Source organism: Miniopterus natalensis, chromosome 8 (assembly GCF_054644295.1).
Source record: "Miniopterus natalensis isolate mMinNat1 chromosome 8, mMinNat1.hap1, whole genome shotgun sequence".
NCBI classification, from domain to species: Eukaryota; Metazoa; Chordata; class Mammalia; order Chiroptera; family Miniopteridae; genus Miniopterus; species Miniopterus natalensis.
This window is the reverse complement of record NC_142088.1, coordinates 14,080,855-14,093,656: the sequence shown is the minus strand read 5'-3', so window position 1 is coordinate 14,093,656 and position 12,802 is coordinate 14,080,855. Positions and strand designations below refer to the sequence as shown.

Genomic DNA, 12,802 nt, shown 5'->3' with positions numbered 1-12,802 from the left:
CTAAACCTTCTTTTTAAAAGAATACTTAGATACCATGTCATTCATTCACATCTCTGTGCCCTATGAATTTCCCAAATTGTGATTAGCAACACATGAAGAAAATGTGCATTATTTTATGGAACACAACTAAGTTTGCTGGAGCATGGAAACCATGCATATAAATTGTGTAGATTTTACAATATTAGCATTTTTTAAACATCAGTTTAACCTCTTGGGGCTAAAACTGTTTTTCCCCCCCCTAAGATCCATTTTTTATTTCATTTCCATATACACTTAAAACTTAACATTAAATAAAGTTTTAATAGCTAACAATCTGTAAATGAGCTCAGCTCACGAGCCCATGCACTGCAATTCATCCTTAGACAGCATGTTAGGGGAAAGGTGGATTTGCAGAAGTATTTCTGGCGGCTCCCCCCTCTCCTCACCGGTGGACGTGGTCTGCAGGGACGCGTGCCTCTCACACTTCCACTCCCCCCTGCCGTTGCCGGTGCAGATGCACTGGAGCAGGTTCCCCCGATTATCCTTCTTGCTCCAGGTATCTCCGATTCTGTACGATGTCCTGGTGTCCTGATCGTTGCATCTGTCTGTGTGAGAAAGAAAGCACTCAAATATGTAAATCAGGTCGACTTGGCACACGCTCAGCTGAAACTTAAAAACACATACAGTAGTTTAAAGCTTGGTATGTTATGTTATTTTTTTATGATGTTTCTATCAGCTGTGGCGCTACAAGGGTGAAACTTCCAAAGGGCTGCATTTGTTCCAGCAGATAGAGAGCTATATGATGTAACCTGGTTCCACTTCTCTGTTTGCCAAAGTATTTTTCATCATCATTCATTATTATTAAAGTTTTAGAGTTTTCACATTGTTCTTTTGACAAAATTCACTCTCTGGCTTTCTATCACCCTTGTCTTTCTTTCTCAGGCTCTCCCAGTAACTACTGTATATGACCTGCCTTGCAACAGGGGACTTGCTTTAGAAAAGTAGGAACAGTAGGGAGGCAGGTAGGTTTCAGAGAGTCTCGGGGAGAAGCCCCAAAGAAGCTAGAAAGACAGCAGAATCTCTTTCTTCATTTGTTATGTAAAATATTCAGGGGACTACCAATGTCTCTAATACGTTCTCTTCTTTCCCCCACATGCCTATTTAAAATCACTCATAGAATGGCCTCTTTTGAATTGCTCAGTGTTTAATCTACAATGGAAAAGTGAGATTATTATTGTAAAATGATGTTTTACAACTAAATTACTACTAGCCTGTGTTCAATTATCTGGCAAATAGATTGTTTCAATTATAATCTGGCCTCGCCCAGATGCCACAGTGTGAGTACAGAGGATTTGATTTGTTTGTGAGTCAGAAAATTACTGCACTAGGTGAGAGAAAAATAACTGGACAGTTGGTGTAAATTCATACAAATACACACCCACATGGATCAACGACCAGAACAGAGGTCTGAATGAAGATACTATGGCTAGTTACAGCATCTCCCAAATCCCCAGGTCAAAGGATTGTCTTCCCTTGAACCTCCAAGCACTATTTTCAGCACTCATCTTGAAGCCCTAATACTGAGCTTTGTAGATGACTATATGGGCCTCTCTCATCTCCTTGATCTACTTACTGAGAGCTCTTTGAAAGTTGAGCTAATTGTCCAATCCATTTTTGCATCCCTACACCATCTTATACAAAGTAGGGACTTAAAAATTTTCATAAAATAAATGAGTTTTCTTTGAGAAACTTCCCAGCTTGCTATTAGAAGAGTTTTAAATAACAGATAAGAGTTTAAGTCAGATATTTAATTTGTCTTAAGCTAAAAACATTACCACCAAGGTCTTGGAAGTCTGATGATCATAACAACATTTTAAATGCAAAAGATCTAATGAACCATCAAGTTTCTGGGAAAGATTTGGTCAGAATCATTACTACTTTCCATGACAGATTTATTTTTTTGTTGGCAAAGAATTTAAATTTTGATGATGGACATTTTAAGATGGTTAAACATTTTAAGCTAGATAAAGAAAAGATTCCAAATATTTATATTTGATTTTAAATTTATTTATAACACCAACAGTTAATGGCTATTTTGCTTCTATAAACTCTATAGTTGCTATTAGTTTGAAGTTTCAAAAAAAAGTCTTGAACCCTAAGGCAGTAAGTAAGGTCTCAAGCCAGTCTTAGAAGGAGCAGTAAAGTCAGAGATCAGCTTCTTTTTAGCACTACTAAGCTTACTTAGGACTTTCAGTAAAAGACACTGTCCTTTACCCCATAACAGATACAGAAGCACTTTTTATTTTCATCAGTTTTGCTTATGAATATGACTTATTTAAATGTGAAACGTAAAAAGAAACCTAAAAGTTTAGAGCTTTCCTCCATTCTAAGTCAATAATACCCACAGGCCCAAGATGCATTTGCATGTTATTTTAATGATTTCTTTGCTCTTAATACTTTGAAAATATCTCAGTGATGATTTAGATTAAACATCAGCAACTAATCTTCATGTCCACAATACATTTGGCACTTAAATGAATATTAAGGTTCTTAGTAGCTGATAGGCCCTATTGAACTAAGAGTTTGTTTTTTTAATTCAGTCTTCTTTGAAGAAGCAGAATAAGTTTAGTATAAAATTTTTCTTGACATTCAAAAGCTACCAAAGCACACCAGTGTATTGGGTGTGTTTTAAGTGACATCACATTACACTTCTCTCTGGGAATCCAGAAAATAATACCTGGAATCATCTGAACATAAAAATCCAAAACGTACTTCTAGAGGTACAGGTGATGCGTCCACTGCCTTCTCCCAGACAAGTACAATCCACCATCATCCAGCCTTGATAGGGCTTTTCCCAGGTCTCCCCGACAACATAGGAAGTCCCAGCAGCGTGGTCAAAACACTTCTCAGCTGTAGGAAAATGTGGAGAAAAAGAGGGAAAAAAGTTATTTCGAATTGTGCAGTCTCCCTGTAATTTAAAGTGTATTGTGTAAGCAAAAATCCAGCCACATGTTTTAAGTGGCACTCTGTTCAAAAAGAAAGGCATGCCCTGTAACTAAGCACATGGTAACCAAAGCAAAAGAAAGCTGAAATTGAGTTGGCAGGCAGAAATTCCGTTCCCCTAATAAGTCCATGGCCTGTATGTTTTCAGCTGGTACTATTCGTCACACCAGTATTTTAGGTAAAAAGGATCTATGTTATGTATCCCATCTGTAGAACGCTAAATATGCAAAATGTCAATCTCATTATAAATGACCAATTATGAATGCCTTAAAAAAATGACAAGAAAGCCTGAAAAAATTGGATTTTTGTAAAAACAGACATGATGCAAAGGGAAATAAAAGTCTCTGAATCAGACAACAATAACTAGAGTAAAATATGTAGACCGAAACTTTCAGATTTGTCTCTAAAGAGTTCAACTGAGGATTGAGACAAAAGAAACTCAACTATTTCTAGTTTGAAAGCAACATTTACTAAGGTTTAACAGAGCACACACACATTTTGTGTTTCAGTCTAGAGTGTTCCAATAAAAATGTCAAAGGTATCATTTTTTCTTCTAAATAGCTTCTATTTTGACCAAGGAAAACCAGAGATTATATATTAGACAAAAGAAATGACTTCTTTCTAACTCTTCCAACCCTATCTTGTGCTTCTGAAACAAAATTAAGACATATACAGGTGAGCAGTTTTTGATCTGATTCTTTAAAACTATGGATTATAAAACATTTCATTATTTAAAATAAAATTGCCATTTTATTATTTTTGAATTGGAATTCAGATCTCTTGTTCATGTAGAGTTTGGTTCAACTCAACATTTTGACTGGTCCGTTCTCACCCCTTTCATCCCTAATAGTCACACACCTATGGGTTTGCAGGTCCATTCTCCTTTCCCATTACCAAGACACACGCACTCTAACATGTAACCACCGGTCTCATGTGGTCTCCTCCAGGTGTCACCGATCTTGTAGGACTGACCCCCTTCATGGCAGCGGTCTAGTCAAGATTAAAAAAAAATGTTAAAGACAGTGGGAGAGAAAACATTAAAAAAAAGAAAAAAAAAGAATAAGTCTCATGTTCTACCCAGAATAGGTACTTAGGTTAGCCAAAGTCAGGACACAGAGGACGGCTTTCCCATCAGAGACAGGGGAAAAGTTAACAGGTCTGGTTGCTTGGGGGTCATTCAATTAAAAGTTTTATTTAAGCACAATGGGAAAACCACAGAGAAAACTGAATGGCAAAGAAAGAGGCCATAAATCCTGGTTCCCCAGAGGATCACAGGAAATTGGGTCCTAAAGGAGAAAAGAAAGGCTGGCAGGCATGAACTCCACACACACACACAGACACACACACACACAGACACACAGACACACACACACAGACACACACACACAGACACACACACACACACACACACACACACACACACACGGCTGAGCCTGAGACTAATTCAATGACAAGCCATATTGGGTATAGTATTTCAGCTTTCTGGAGTATGCAGAGTCTGTGTTTTATCCTGGGTTAAAGCAGAAAGCAAATAGATGTGTACATATCAAGTGTGAAAATCCAGATACTTGTCTAGGCTGTTAAACACTATGGCACCCAAAGGCTGAACTATCCACTAGATTGTAAACACTATGGACCACTGTCTCTTAACATTTGCCAACAAATTTGGATAAACCCTAACATTAAGTATGAAGAAAGTGGATTGGGCCCATTCATGAGGGACTGACTTGTTCATTTGGACAAAAGTCTTTAAAGTGACTTATACTTAAAGGATGAATTAAAAAAAAGTAAATGCTCTGTTAATAGAATCTATTTTTTACACAGTGAATCAGACTGAAAAGAGCTCCTGGGCTAAACCACAATCGATGAGAACCCAACTCAGTCCACAAAGTATCTTGGAAACACTATTAAGCTAATCATTCCACATTATCCCTGGGAATAGAGGGGTCCACTTCCTGGGTATAAACCATTGGTTGCAAAGAAACCAGAGAGTGTGGGATGCAAGAGGGCTCTGCACTGCAAACAAGAAGAGCAGTCCACACAACGGGGGGTTCACTCTTCATGACCATCTTCCCAATCACCAGATAATCACATGATCATTCTGGCTTGAAGAAGCCCAGGTATGTAAAATGTGCAACTCCTCTAAGAATGTCTTGCTGGAGTAGAACCTGGGAGATCCACTTGGTCACACTACGTGCACACACACACGCTGAAATCCACACACACTAAACACTGATTCTATCTGTGCTTAGAGACATCTTCCAGAAGCACAGGAACCAGTTGGGTGACCACATAAGAGTACCTAGTTACCTGGGGTAAACCCCCAAATTAGGAATAGCTACTCAATAACAGAAAGTGACAGTGACAGTAGTAAAGTATTCATATTTATGGTATTTTAGCACCATTTTACAGAAGGTCTTTCTTACTTGCAATGGTACAGCTTATTCTTCTTCGCCCAGCGCCGATGCAGGTACAGTCCCAGATCATAGAGTCTTTAGGGCGCTCATAAGTTTCCCCCACCCGGTAAGTGTTCCCCGTGTACTTGTCAAAGCAAGTCTCTTCAGCTGAGGGGAGAAGGAAAGTCCATGTGAGCCTCATGTATGTAAAAGCTTTTCTATTCCACTACCCTCATGCAAAGGAGAACTCACTTTTCCATTCTATGAGTAGCAGGGTACCACAAACAGAAAAAATTGAAGTGGGAGGCCTAGATTTTACCTTAGGCTCTACTAAAGTCTCGACTTGACCTTTGGCAAGTTGCCTAATTTTCTGTAAATTAATTTCTATTGTAAAGGATTCTCAGGCCCTGGGAGAAAGCCATATGAAGTACTACATTAGGAACGGCTAAATGGTGAAGAAAGGACTTCAGATCCATATCTCTGACTCAGAAAGTCAAACCAAGGTCCACACAAAAAGCAAACAATTTGAAGAGCCCAACCCCACCAGGCACAGTCACTCATTAATCCTGCTATTTCCATTTTAGCTTCATCCCAGCTTCCCCGTACAATTTGCCATAATTTACAAGAAACATATCAATGATCATAAAGGATGGGAACTTTGAAGTGGTTAGTAGTTTTGTGTAAAAAAAAAATCACTTTACAATATAATGCCCAAAGTGTTTTCTGGCCCATAATCTTACTGTTTAAGATTTAAAATTACTTTCTAAGAAATTAAAATTTTATAAGTAAGTGTTTTGGGAGGAAGAATACACAGAATCTTTTATTTTCTCATCAAAACCTTTGGGAGAAAAAAAAAAGAAAGAAGGAATGACTTGGGGGACACATTTGTTCTTTTGTTTTAAAGGTAAAAAGTAACATGTAAAAAGCAAATATGAGCAGTTATTAAATGTTTTTAAAGAGGAAATGGCAGATCCTTCTATTGAAAAACCGGTGTACGTATTTTTAACTACCAATGCTAAATTTAATTAACAAGCACCACTTCTCCATCCATCACAAGATACTAACTACCAGGCTCCCTGCCACTTACCTTCAGGTTTACTCTCGCAGTTAAAGCCTCGACTCCCTCCATAACAGGTACAAACCAAGGTATTGCCCAGGTAGGTACGTTCCCATTGTTGGTTTATCTGATAGTGATTCCCATTGTCAAAACAACCAGCTGTAAATAATTGAACAAAAAAGTTATTATACTTGCATCCCCCCTTTCTTCAGGTTATGGAATTTTCTTGCACAATTAAACTGATGAGCCTAAGTAGCAAACATAGAGAAATAAATTAACCTTCGGAGCACGAGAATTCAAAGCAACATCGCGCTAAAATGTAGATGTAGGAACTAGCTATTTAAAGAGTTAAGCACAATTTGCACGCGTAGATATTTAGTTATTCCTTTTTTCCCCTTTCTTTTAACTTAGCTAAACGTTATACAATGATGTCATTTCCATCTGGCCAGGGGTCGACATCAAAGAAGGGGAAACATTTTGAAAAGCAGATAACTGCAATTATATTTTAAAACATGCAAGGAACTTTCATGATCTTCTTGGGTAGTTAAATCCAGAGGGAAACTTGAAGCAGTTTCCTTTAGCCAAGGCAAAGGAAGGGTGTGTCTTTGGAAAACTGGAATAGAAATTCCGATCTCTGTTCTAGGAGACGTGTCCTGAGGGGCGCCCGAGGCAATGTGAACTAAACCTCTCTTTCTAAGTTAGTTAGGACCCACACAGCCATGTAGCTCCCTTCTTCCCACCCCATTTTGAAAATATTTAACGGGTTATTTAGTAACGCAGAAAAGAAGAAAGAGCACCCCAAGCCCAAATGACAATGTAAGGCCTGCACTATCTTTCTCTGTAAAGGCAAGTCCCGACGAATTCCCAGGACCGTGCAGAGTTGATAAGCGCACAGCAGGACGCCCCAGAGCCCCGGGCTCCCATGAGCTGTCTTCTCGAGGCGATGCCTTTTGTGTCCAAGCCCGCTCCTCGCCTTAGGGCGAGCACACCTCCGCGCGCGCGCGCGCAAAACTTCAGCCGCAACTTTGGTGAGCTTCGCGGTCCCGTCCCGGCGACAGCCCGCTCGGCCCACCGTCAGTACTCACGCTTGCTTTGGCTGACAGCCACCGGGGACTGGGGCAGGACCATCTGCTGAGACTGCCTCCTGCGTCTCGAGGCGCCGGTGGAGGGCACCGCTGTCCCCAGGGAGCAGACGGCCAGCAGCAGCAGCAGCGCGGGCCCCGGACCCCCGAGCATCTTGAGACGGCGCGGGGAGCACGCCCTCACCACGAGGCGAGCGGCCGCCGAGCTCAGCTCCCTTCTCAGCCGGCGGGAGGAGCCCCTTCCAGCGGCTCCCGGGGGTGACGCCTTCAGGAAGGTAGGGGTCGGAGGATGGGGAAGGGGACGGGTGGAGGGACGGAGGGGAAGGAGAGGACGGGCGAGAAGTTGTGGCCGCTGGTCCCGGCTCGCGCCTGGGGCTCCCTTTCCTCCCGTGCACAGAGCTGCGGGCGCGGGCGGCCGAGCCGGGACGGCCGAGGCTTATATGGGACGGTCCCCCCCGCCCCCCGCGAGGCCCCGGGCGTCGGGGAGGAGGGACCCGCCAGGCGCCCCCCGCCCCTCCTGCGGCCGCCGCCGCCGCCGGCCGCGCGCCCATTGGCCCGGGCGCCGGGTGACGTCAGGGGGGCTGTGGGTCCGCCGCGAACAAAAGAGATGCTGATCCCCCGCCGGGACTGGCGCTGCAGAACTTTTTTTCGGTTTCCTTCGCGGCCGTCCAACTTTTGGGGGGCTGAGAGGGGAGGGATGGGAAGCGACTGGAAAAGGGTAGACGGGGAGGAAAGGGAGGGGCTGGAGCTCTGCAGGCGAGGGGGTTGCAAGTCCTCCCTCCCCGCCCCTCCCTCCCTCCGCTTCCCTTTTCTTTATTAGGGTGGGGGGTGAGGGCATTTCGTCATCTCTGGGGGGAAAAAACTTTCTGCTCCCTGGAGTATATTTTGGGGGGACGACTAAAGCATAAAGTGGCCGCCACCTTGCAGCTGTAGGAACGCAGACTCCGCAGTCCCGGGCGGGCTGGCCTGCGTCCCGGGCCCGTTCGGTGCCCGGAGCGCACGGACCTGGGACTCCCCCGACTTCGCCTCCGCAGCTCCGCGTTGGGGTCCGTCCCCCCCGCAGGCGCGGGCCCGCCCCGTCGGGCTCTCGGGGGGCGGAGCCGGGGCCGCGGACGGGGGCCGCTGCGGGCTCCGCGCCGCGCGGGCGGACCTGCGGGGGACGGGCGCCGGCGTTTCTTTCCAAGGACAGAGCAGCAGTTTGCTTTAAAAAACAAAACACAAAACACGCAGGGCTGTTGTGTTTTATTTTGTTGTTGCTGCCGTGTGTTTCCCTGGGGGCGGGATGTCTGTGTCCACCGAGGGCGGAACCTGGGAAGCTGGACGGCTGCGGGGAACCCTCCCCACGCCTTTCGCGCGCGTTCCCCGCGCCCGTGACGCACGGAGCAGAAATCCTGGTGGAAGCCCTGGAAGCCTAAGGAAAGGCCGCTCGGGGACTCGCCCTCCCACACGGTTCCTTCCTTGCTATTATTTGGCATTTTCTCCGTGTAGACCTCAGGGGAGGCACAGAATTCCCCTCCCCCAGCCCGGCCGCCAGGTTTGTTAAATCTCAATTATTACCCACTCCCAAGAACGTGGGAGGTTCCCGCGTGAGATTTCCCCCCGAGGCTTTCCCTCTAAACTCGGGGTGCACGCGGAACCAGAGAAGCCCCGGCGTTTAGCAGATCGTCACATCAGCCCCTTTTCAGACGGCACGGGCCGCACTGGCTTTTGAAGCTCTTCAGGAGGAGGCGTCCACAACCTTCAGTAAATCCCAAGGCCCAAATCTTTGCCTCCAGGTTATGTGAGCGGCGCAGGCTTCCCGTTTGCTTTGAAAGCCTCGCATAGCTCCTGGCAATATGTTTATTTCTGTAAGTGCTTGTTTTTTCCAAAGGTTCCACCTTCAGTTAGCTGCCCTGGGGTAATTCCAACTCGAGGGCCTAGAAAATGCCTAACACATCAAAGACACAAAACTAACACTTGTTTTTAGAAACATAGGGAATTTAAAAAAAAAAAAAAAGCAAATATTCACTTTCCTACCCGGGTGAAAAAACTTCTTGAGTTTTTGTGACCAACATTTCAAGTTGAAAGAGTGCCACAGATCTCCCCAAATTGAGAGTCCCGGCTAGGTTGGAGGGTTGTTGTTTGTTGGTTTGTTTGTTTAATTTCTCTTTCAAATATAAAAGGGCCTCCTGTAAATTCTTAATAAGTTTCTGGGAAGTCAATGTTCCTCCCAGAGGTAAGGATACCTGGAAATCAGGATGTCAGCAAGCTAGACCTGAGGCTAAAGCTTTCTTAACACACATAGATTCCGGAGGAAGGAAATAGGTGGTTAGAAAAGTATGTTGTCAACCAAAAGCATGAGAGTTTGGTATATTTACTGTACTCAAAATACATTAGAATAATATACACATGAGAACTTGGAAGAAAAAAGCCCACCTTACATTTCAGAAGAAATTTTTATATTTCAATCTGATTGAAATATAATTTGTTTAAGGAAATGGTATATCTCTAATGTTCCTAAGCAACAACTTAATGATATTTAATTGAATTTTATAGGAATGCTTGGGAGTTTACTCTCTTACTTGAAAGTTTTTGCTTTTACTTTAAACTTTGGACATAGAGACGTTTTCTTAGTTAAGATAACAAGGTGTGAGTCAGTATTCTTTCATTATCAAAATCCCTTGTAACTGTAAGTCTGTTAGCTCTAACTAGAAAGATAATTAAATCCTAAAGAACAGACTGTCGTCGTTTTAACTCAGTATATAGGCCTCGTGTCCAAGATTCCTTGTATTCCCTTTAAAATCTTTTTTTTTTTTTTAATATGTCTATTGATTTCAGAGAGAGGAAAGGAGAGGGGGAGAGAGAGACAGAAACATCAATGATGAGAGAGTCATTGATTGGCTGCCTCCTGCACACCCCCAACTGGGGACCAAGCCCACAACCGGGGCCTGTGCCCTGACAGAGAATCGAACCCTGATCACCTGGATCCTAGGTCGACGACGCTCAACGGCTGAGCCATGCCTGGCCGGGCTCCCTTTAAAATCTTAAAGACTATTTTGACAGGGTGGGTTCTTCAGTAAATAGCATGCTTCTGCTTGTGTAAAATATCCTTAGATTTCTTTTTCTTATCGCAACTGGATAGAGAAATGTAACCAAACACGCAGAAAGTAGATGCATACATGCCTGGGGCTAGGGCTGGGAACAGGAATTAATTGTAAACTGGCACCAGGAATCTTACTGGGGTAATGGAAATAAATATTCTAAAACTGGGTTGTGGTAGTGACTGCACAACTTGGTAGAGTTAAGAAAAATCACTAAGTTGTACACTTAACGTGTATGAATTTTATGGTATGTAAATTATACCTCAATAAAGTTGTTTTTCAATGTTTGATTAAAAAGTAGTATTTATTCTTTTTTACTTATACTGTCCCCTGAATTTGTGTCAAGGACACACTCCCTGGTGGCAGCAGCACATACAAGGTGTCCTAATTTCTTAATTTTTCTAAGCGGAAGTTTGCCTTGAATACAGCAGTGGATTGTTTCCTCTACTCCAGTGCCTCCTTACAAAACCTAGTATTTGTGTGATGGTGTGTATTCGATAGAGACAGAACAAATGTTCCTTTAGGACTGTGTGTTGTTTCTTCTCGAAATTGCCATGGCAATAGAATTTTCCCACAACTTAAGTCAACTTAAATTTTCAGTACCAGAAAAAGAGCGCATATATCTGTGGGTGGTGCGGGAGTGTTATTTGGATGTTTTGTTATTGGAGAAGGTTACTGAGGAGCATGAGCAATTATCGAAATCTAAACTGAACTCACTTCATTTGAGTTGAAGATTATGGTTAAGCACAAAAAAATGTACCAGGCCTAAGCCATTTTTAAAGGATTGGAATTAGAACAACTTAAGGGATAAGTTTTAAAAAGCAATTATTTCCATGTAAAAAAAAGCGGGGGGGGGGTGTCTTTTAGAATAATTAAACATTATAGACAATATTCCTCCCAGCCAAATCCCTTCACTATTGGGGAAAAAAAAAAAAATCTTGTCCCAGATTAGAAATAACTTCTTGACACCAAGGGTTAGTTATATTTCCAGGCAGGTGAGCTGTTTTTCCTGAAAATCTTTGGTTTTTATCTTGTTCTTAATCTTTTAGTCCAGTGACTAGGTGACGTTTGGAACTTTCTGAGTTAAGAACCCAGAATATCTTTTCCTAATTCAGGGCCTCCTATAGGTTGGATAGAGATAAATGACAGTAGTATTATTTATCTTGATTTTTTTTTTTTTTTTGGCATGAACTCCTTTCCATCTTTCTCCCTTGAAAACAGCCAAGTTTGCAAAACTGATACTGATTAAGCACAGGTGCAAGAATGAAAAATAAACGCCTCATGGGCAGCCCCCAGGGGTAGAGTGTCTGAGCAGTTTGTCTGAACTGACAGGGCAACTGCCATCAGGGAGAAAATACTTGATAAGGGCTTTAAATTATGCCTTGAAAGCCAGCCAGTTTTTACTTACTAAGCATTTTGTTTATATTTTAAGATACTTTATTATTTAATCAGCACTTTAAAAAGCCTTCATCTATGCCCTCTGTTTCTTAGCAGGAGGTCTCTTTTCTCATTAAAGAATAGTAACTCTCAAAAGATTTTGCAAAGGTGTCTAATTCATCCAGTAAAATGGAACTAAGTACTGTGTAGCTGGAACACTTAACCAAAACAATGTTATAGAACATTTCAGCTTTCCAAGATAAGTAGCAGTTTCTTGGAAAATTTTAATTTTTCAGTGTTGTTGCTCCTTTTTCCAATTTTGCTTTTTTTTTTTTTTTTTTTTATGTTGGTGGCTTTAAAGGCTTGTTTTGAAAGAATGAAATTTTTACCAAAACAAACAAAAAAAAAACTTAAAAGATTTCCTTCCATTATTTAAATTATTTTCCTTTTTCACATAATTTCAGGATTTTCCTATGCAGCTAATCATGAAGGTTGTGTCATATGCTTTAAAATAGCCATCAATATTATCTCTTAATTTTTACACCCTATCTTATATAAACTTTTATCTGAAAATAGACTACTGTGATATATAGGTGGGCAGTGGACACCTTTTCTATTGATGCTATTGATTAATTGTAATAAACCAAAGACAAAATCACCTGAATTATAAAATTAAAGTTTAAAAATAGCTATTAGATTAATGCTGAACTCTTTTCTAGATTAAATTGGTATGTCTTTTCATTAGCTATGAAAATTTTACTGAGATGAAATGGACGTTTAAAATAATTTCAAACATGAAAAACTAAGGCAAGCTGAAGTATTTGCACA

At 42.0% G+C, this 12,802-nt stretch overlaps 1 protein-coding gene across 3 annotated transcripts in view; it reads right to left on the bottom strand.

Moving 5' to 3' along the window:
• The window catches only part of FN1 (fibronectin 1), a 63,965-nt gene extending 56,048 nt beyond the window's left edge, over positions 1–7,917 (bottom strand). For all 3 annotated transcript variants that reach the window (XM_016196756.2, XM_016196757.2, XM_016196758.2), the window contains exons 1-6: positions 7,521–7,917; positions 6,466–6,594; positions 5,409–5,546; positions 3,841–3,972; positions 2,752–2,889; positions 426–584 (exon numbers count right to left, since the gene is read on the bottom strand). In XM_016196756.2, coding sequence (XP_016052242.1) covers positions 426–584; positions 2,752–2,889; positions 3,841–3,972; positions 5,409–5,546; positions 6,466–6,594; positions 7,521–7,671 — 847 coding nt within the window. In that variant the 5' untranslated portion in view covers positions 7,672–7,917. The remainder of the gene's footprint in view (positions 1–425; positions 585–2,751; positions 2,890–3,840; positions 3,973–5,408; positions 5,547–6,465; positions 6,595–7,520) is intronic.
• Between the last annotated feature and the right edge of the window lie 4,885 nt (positions 7,918–12,802).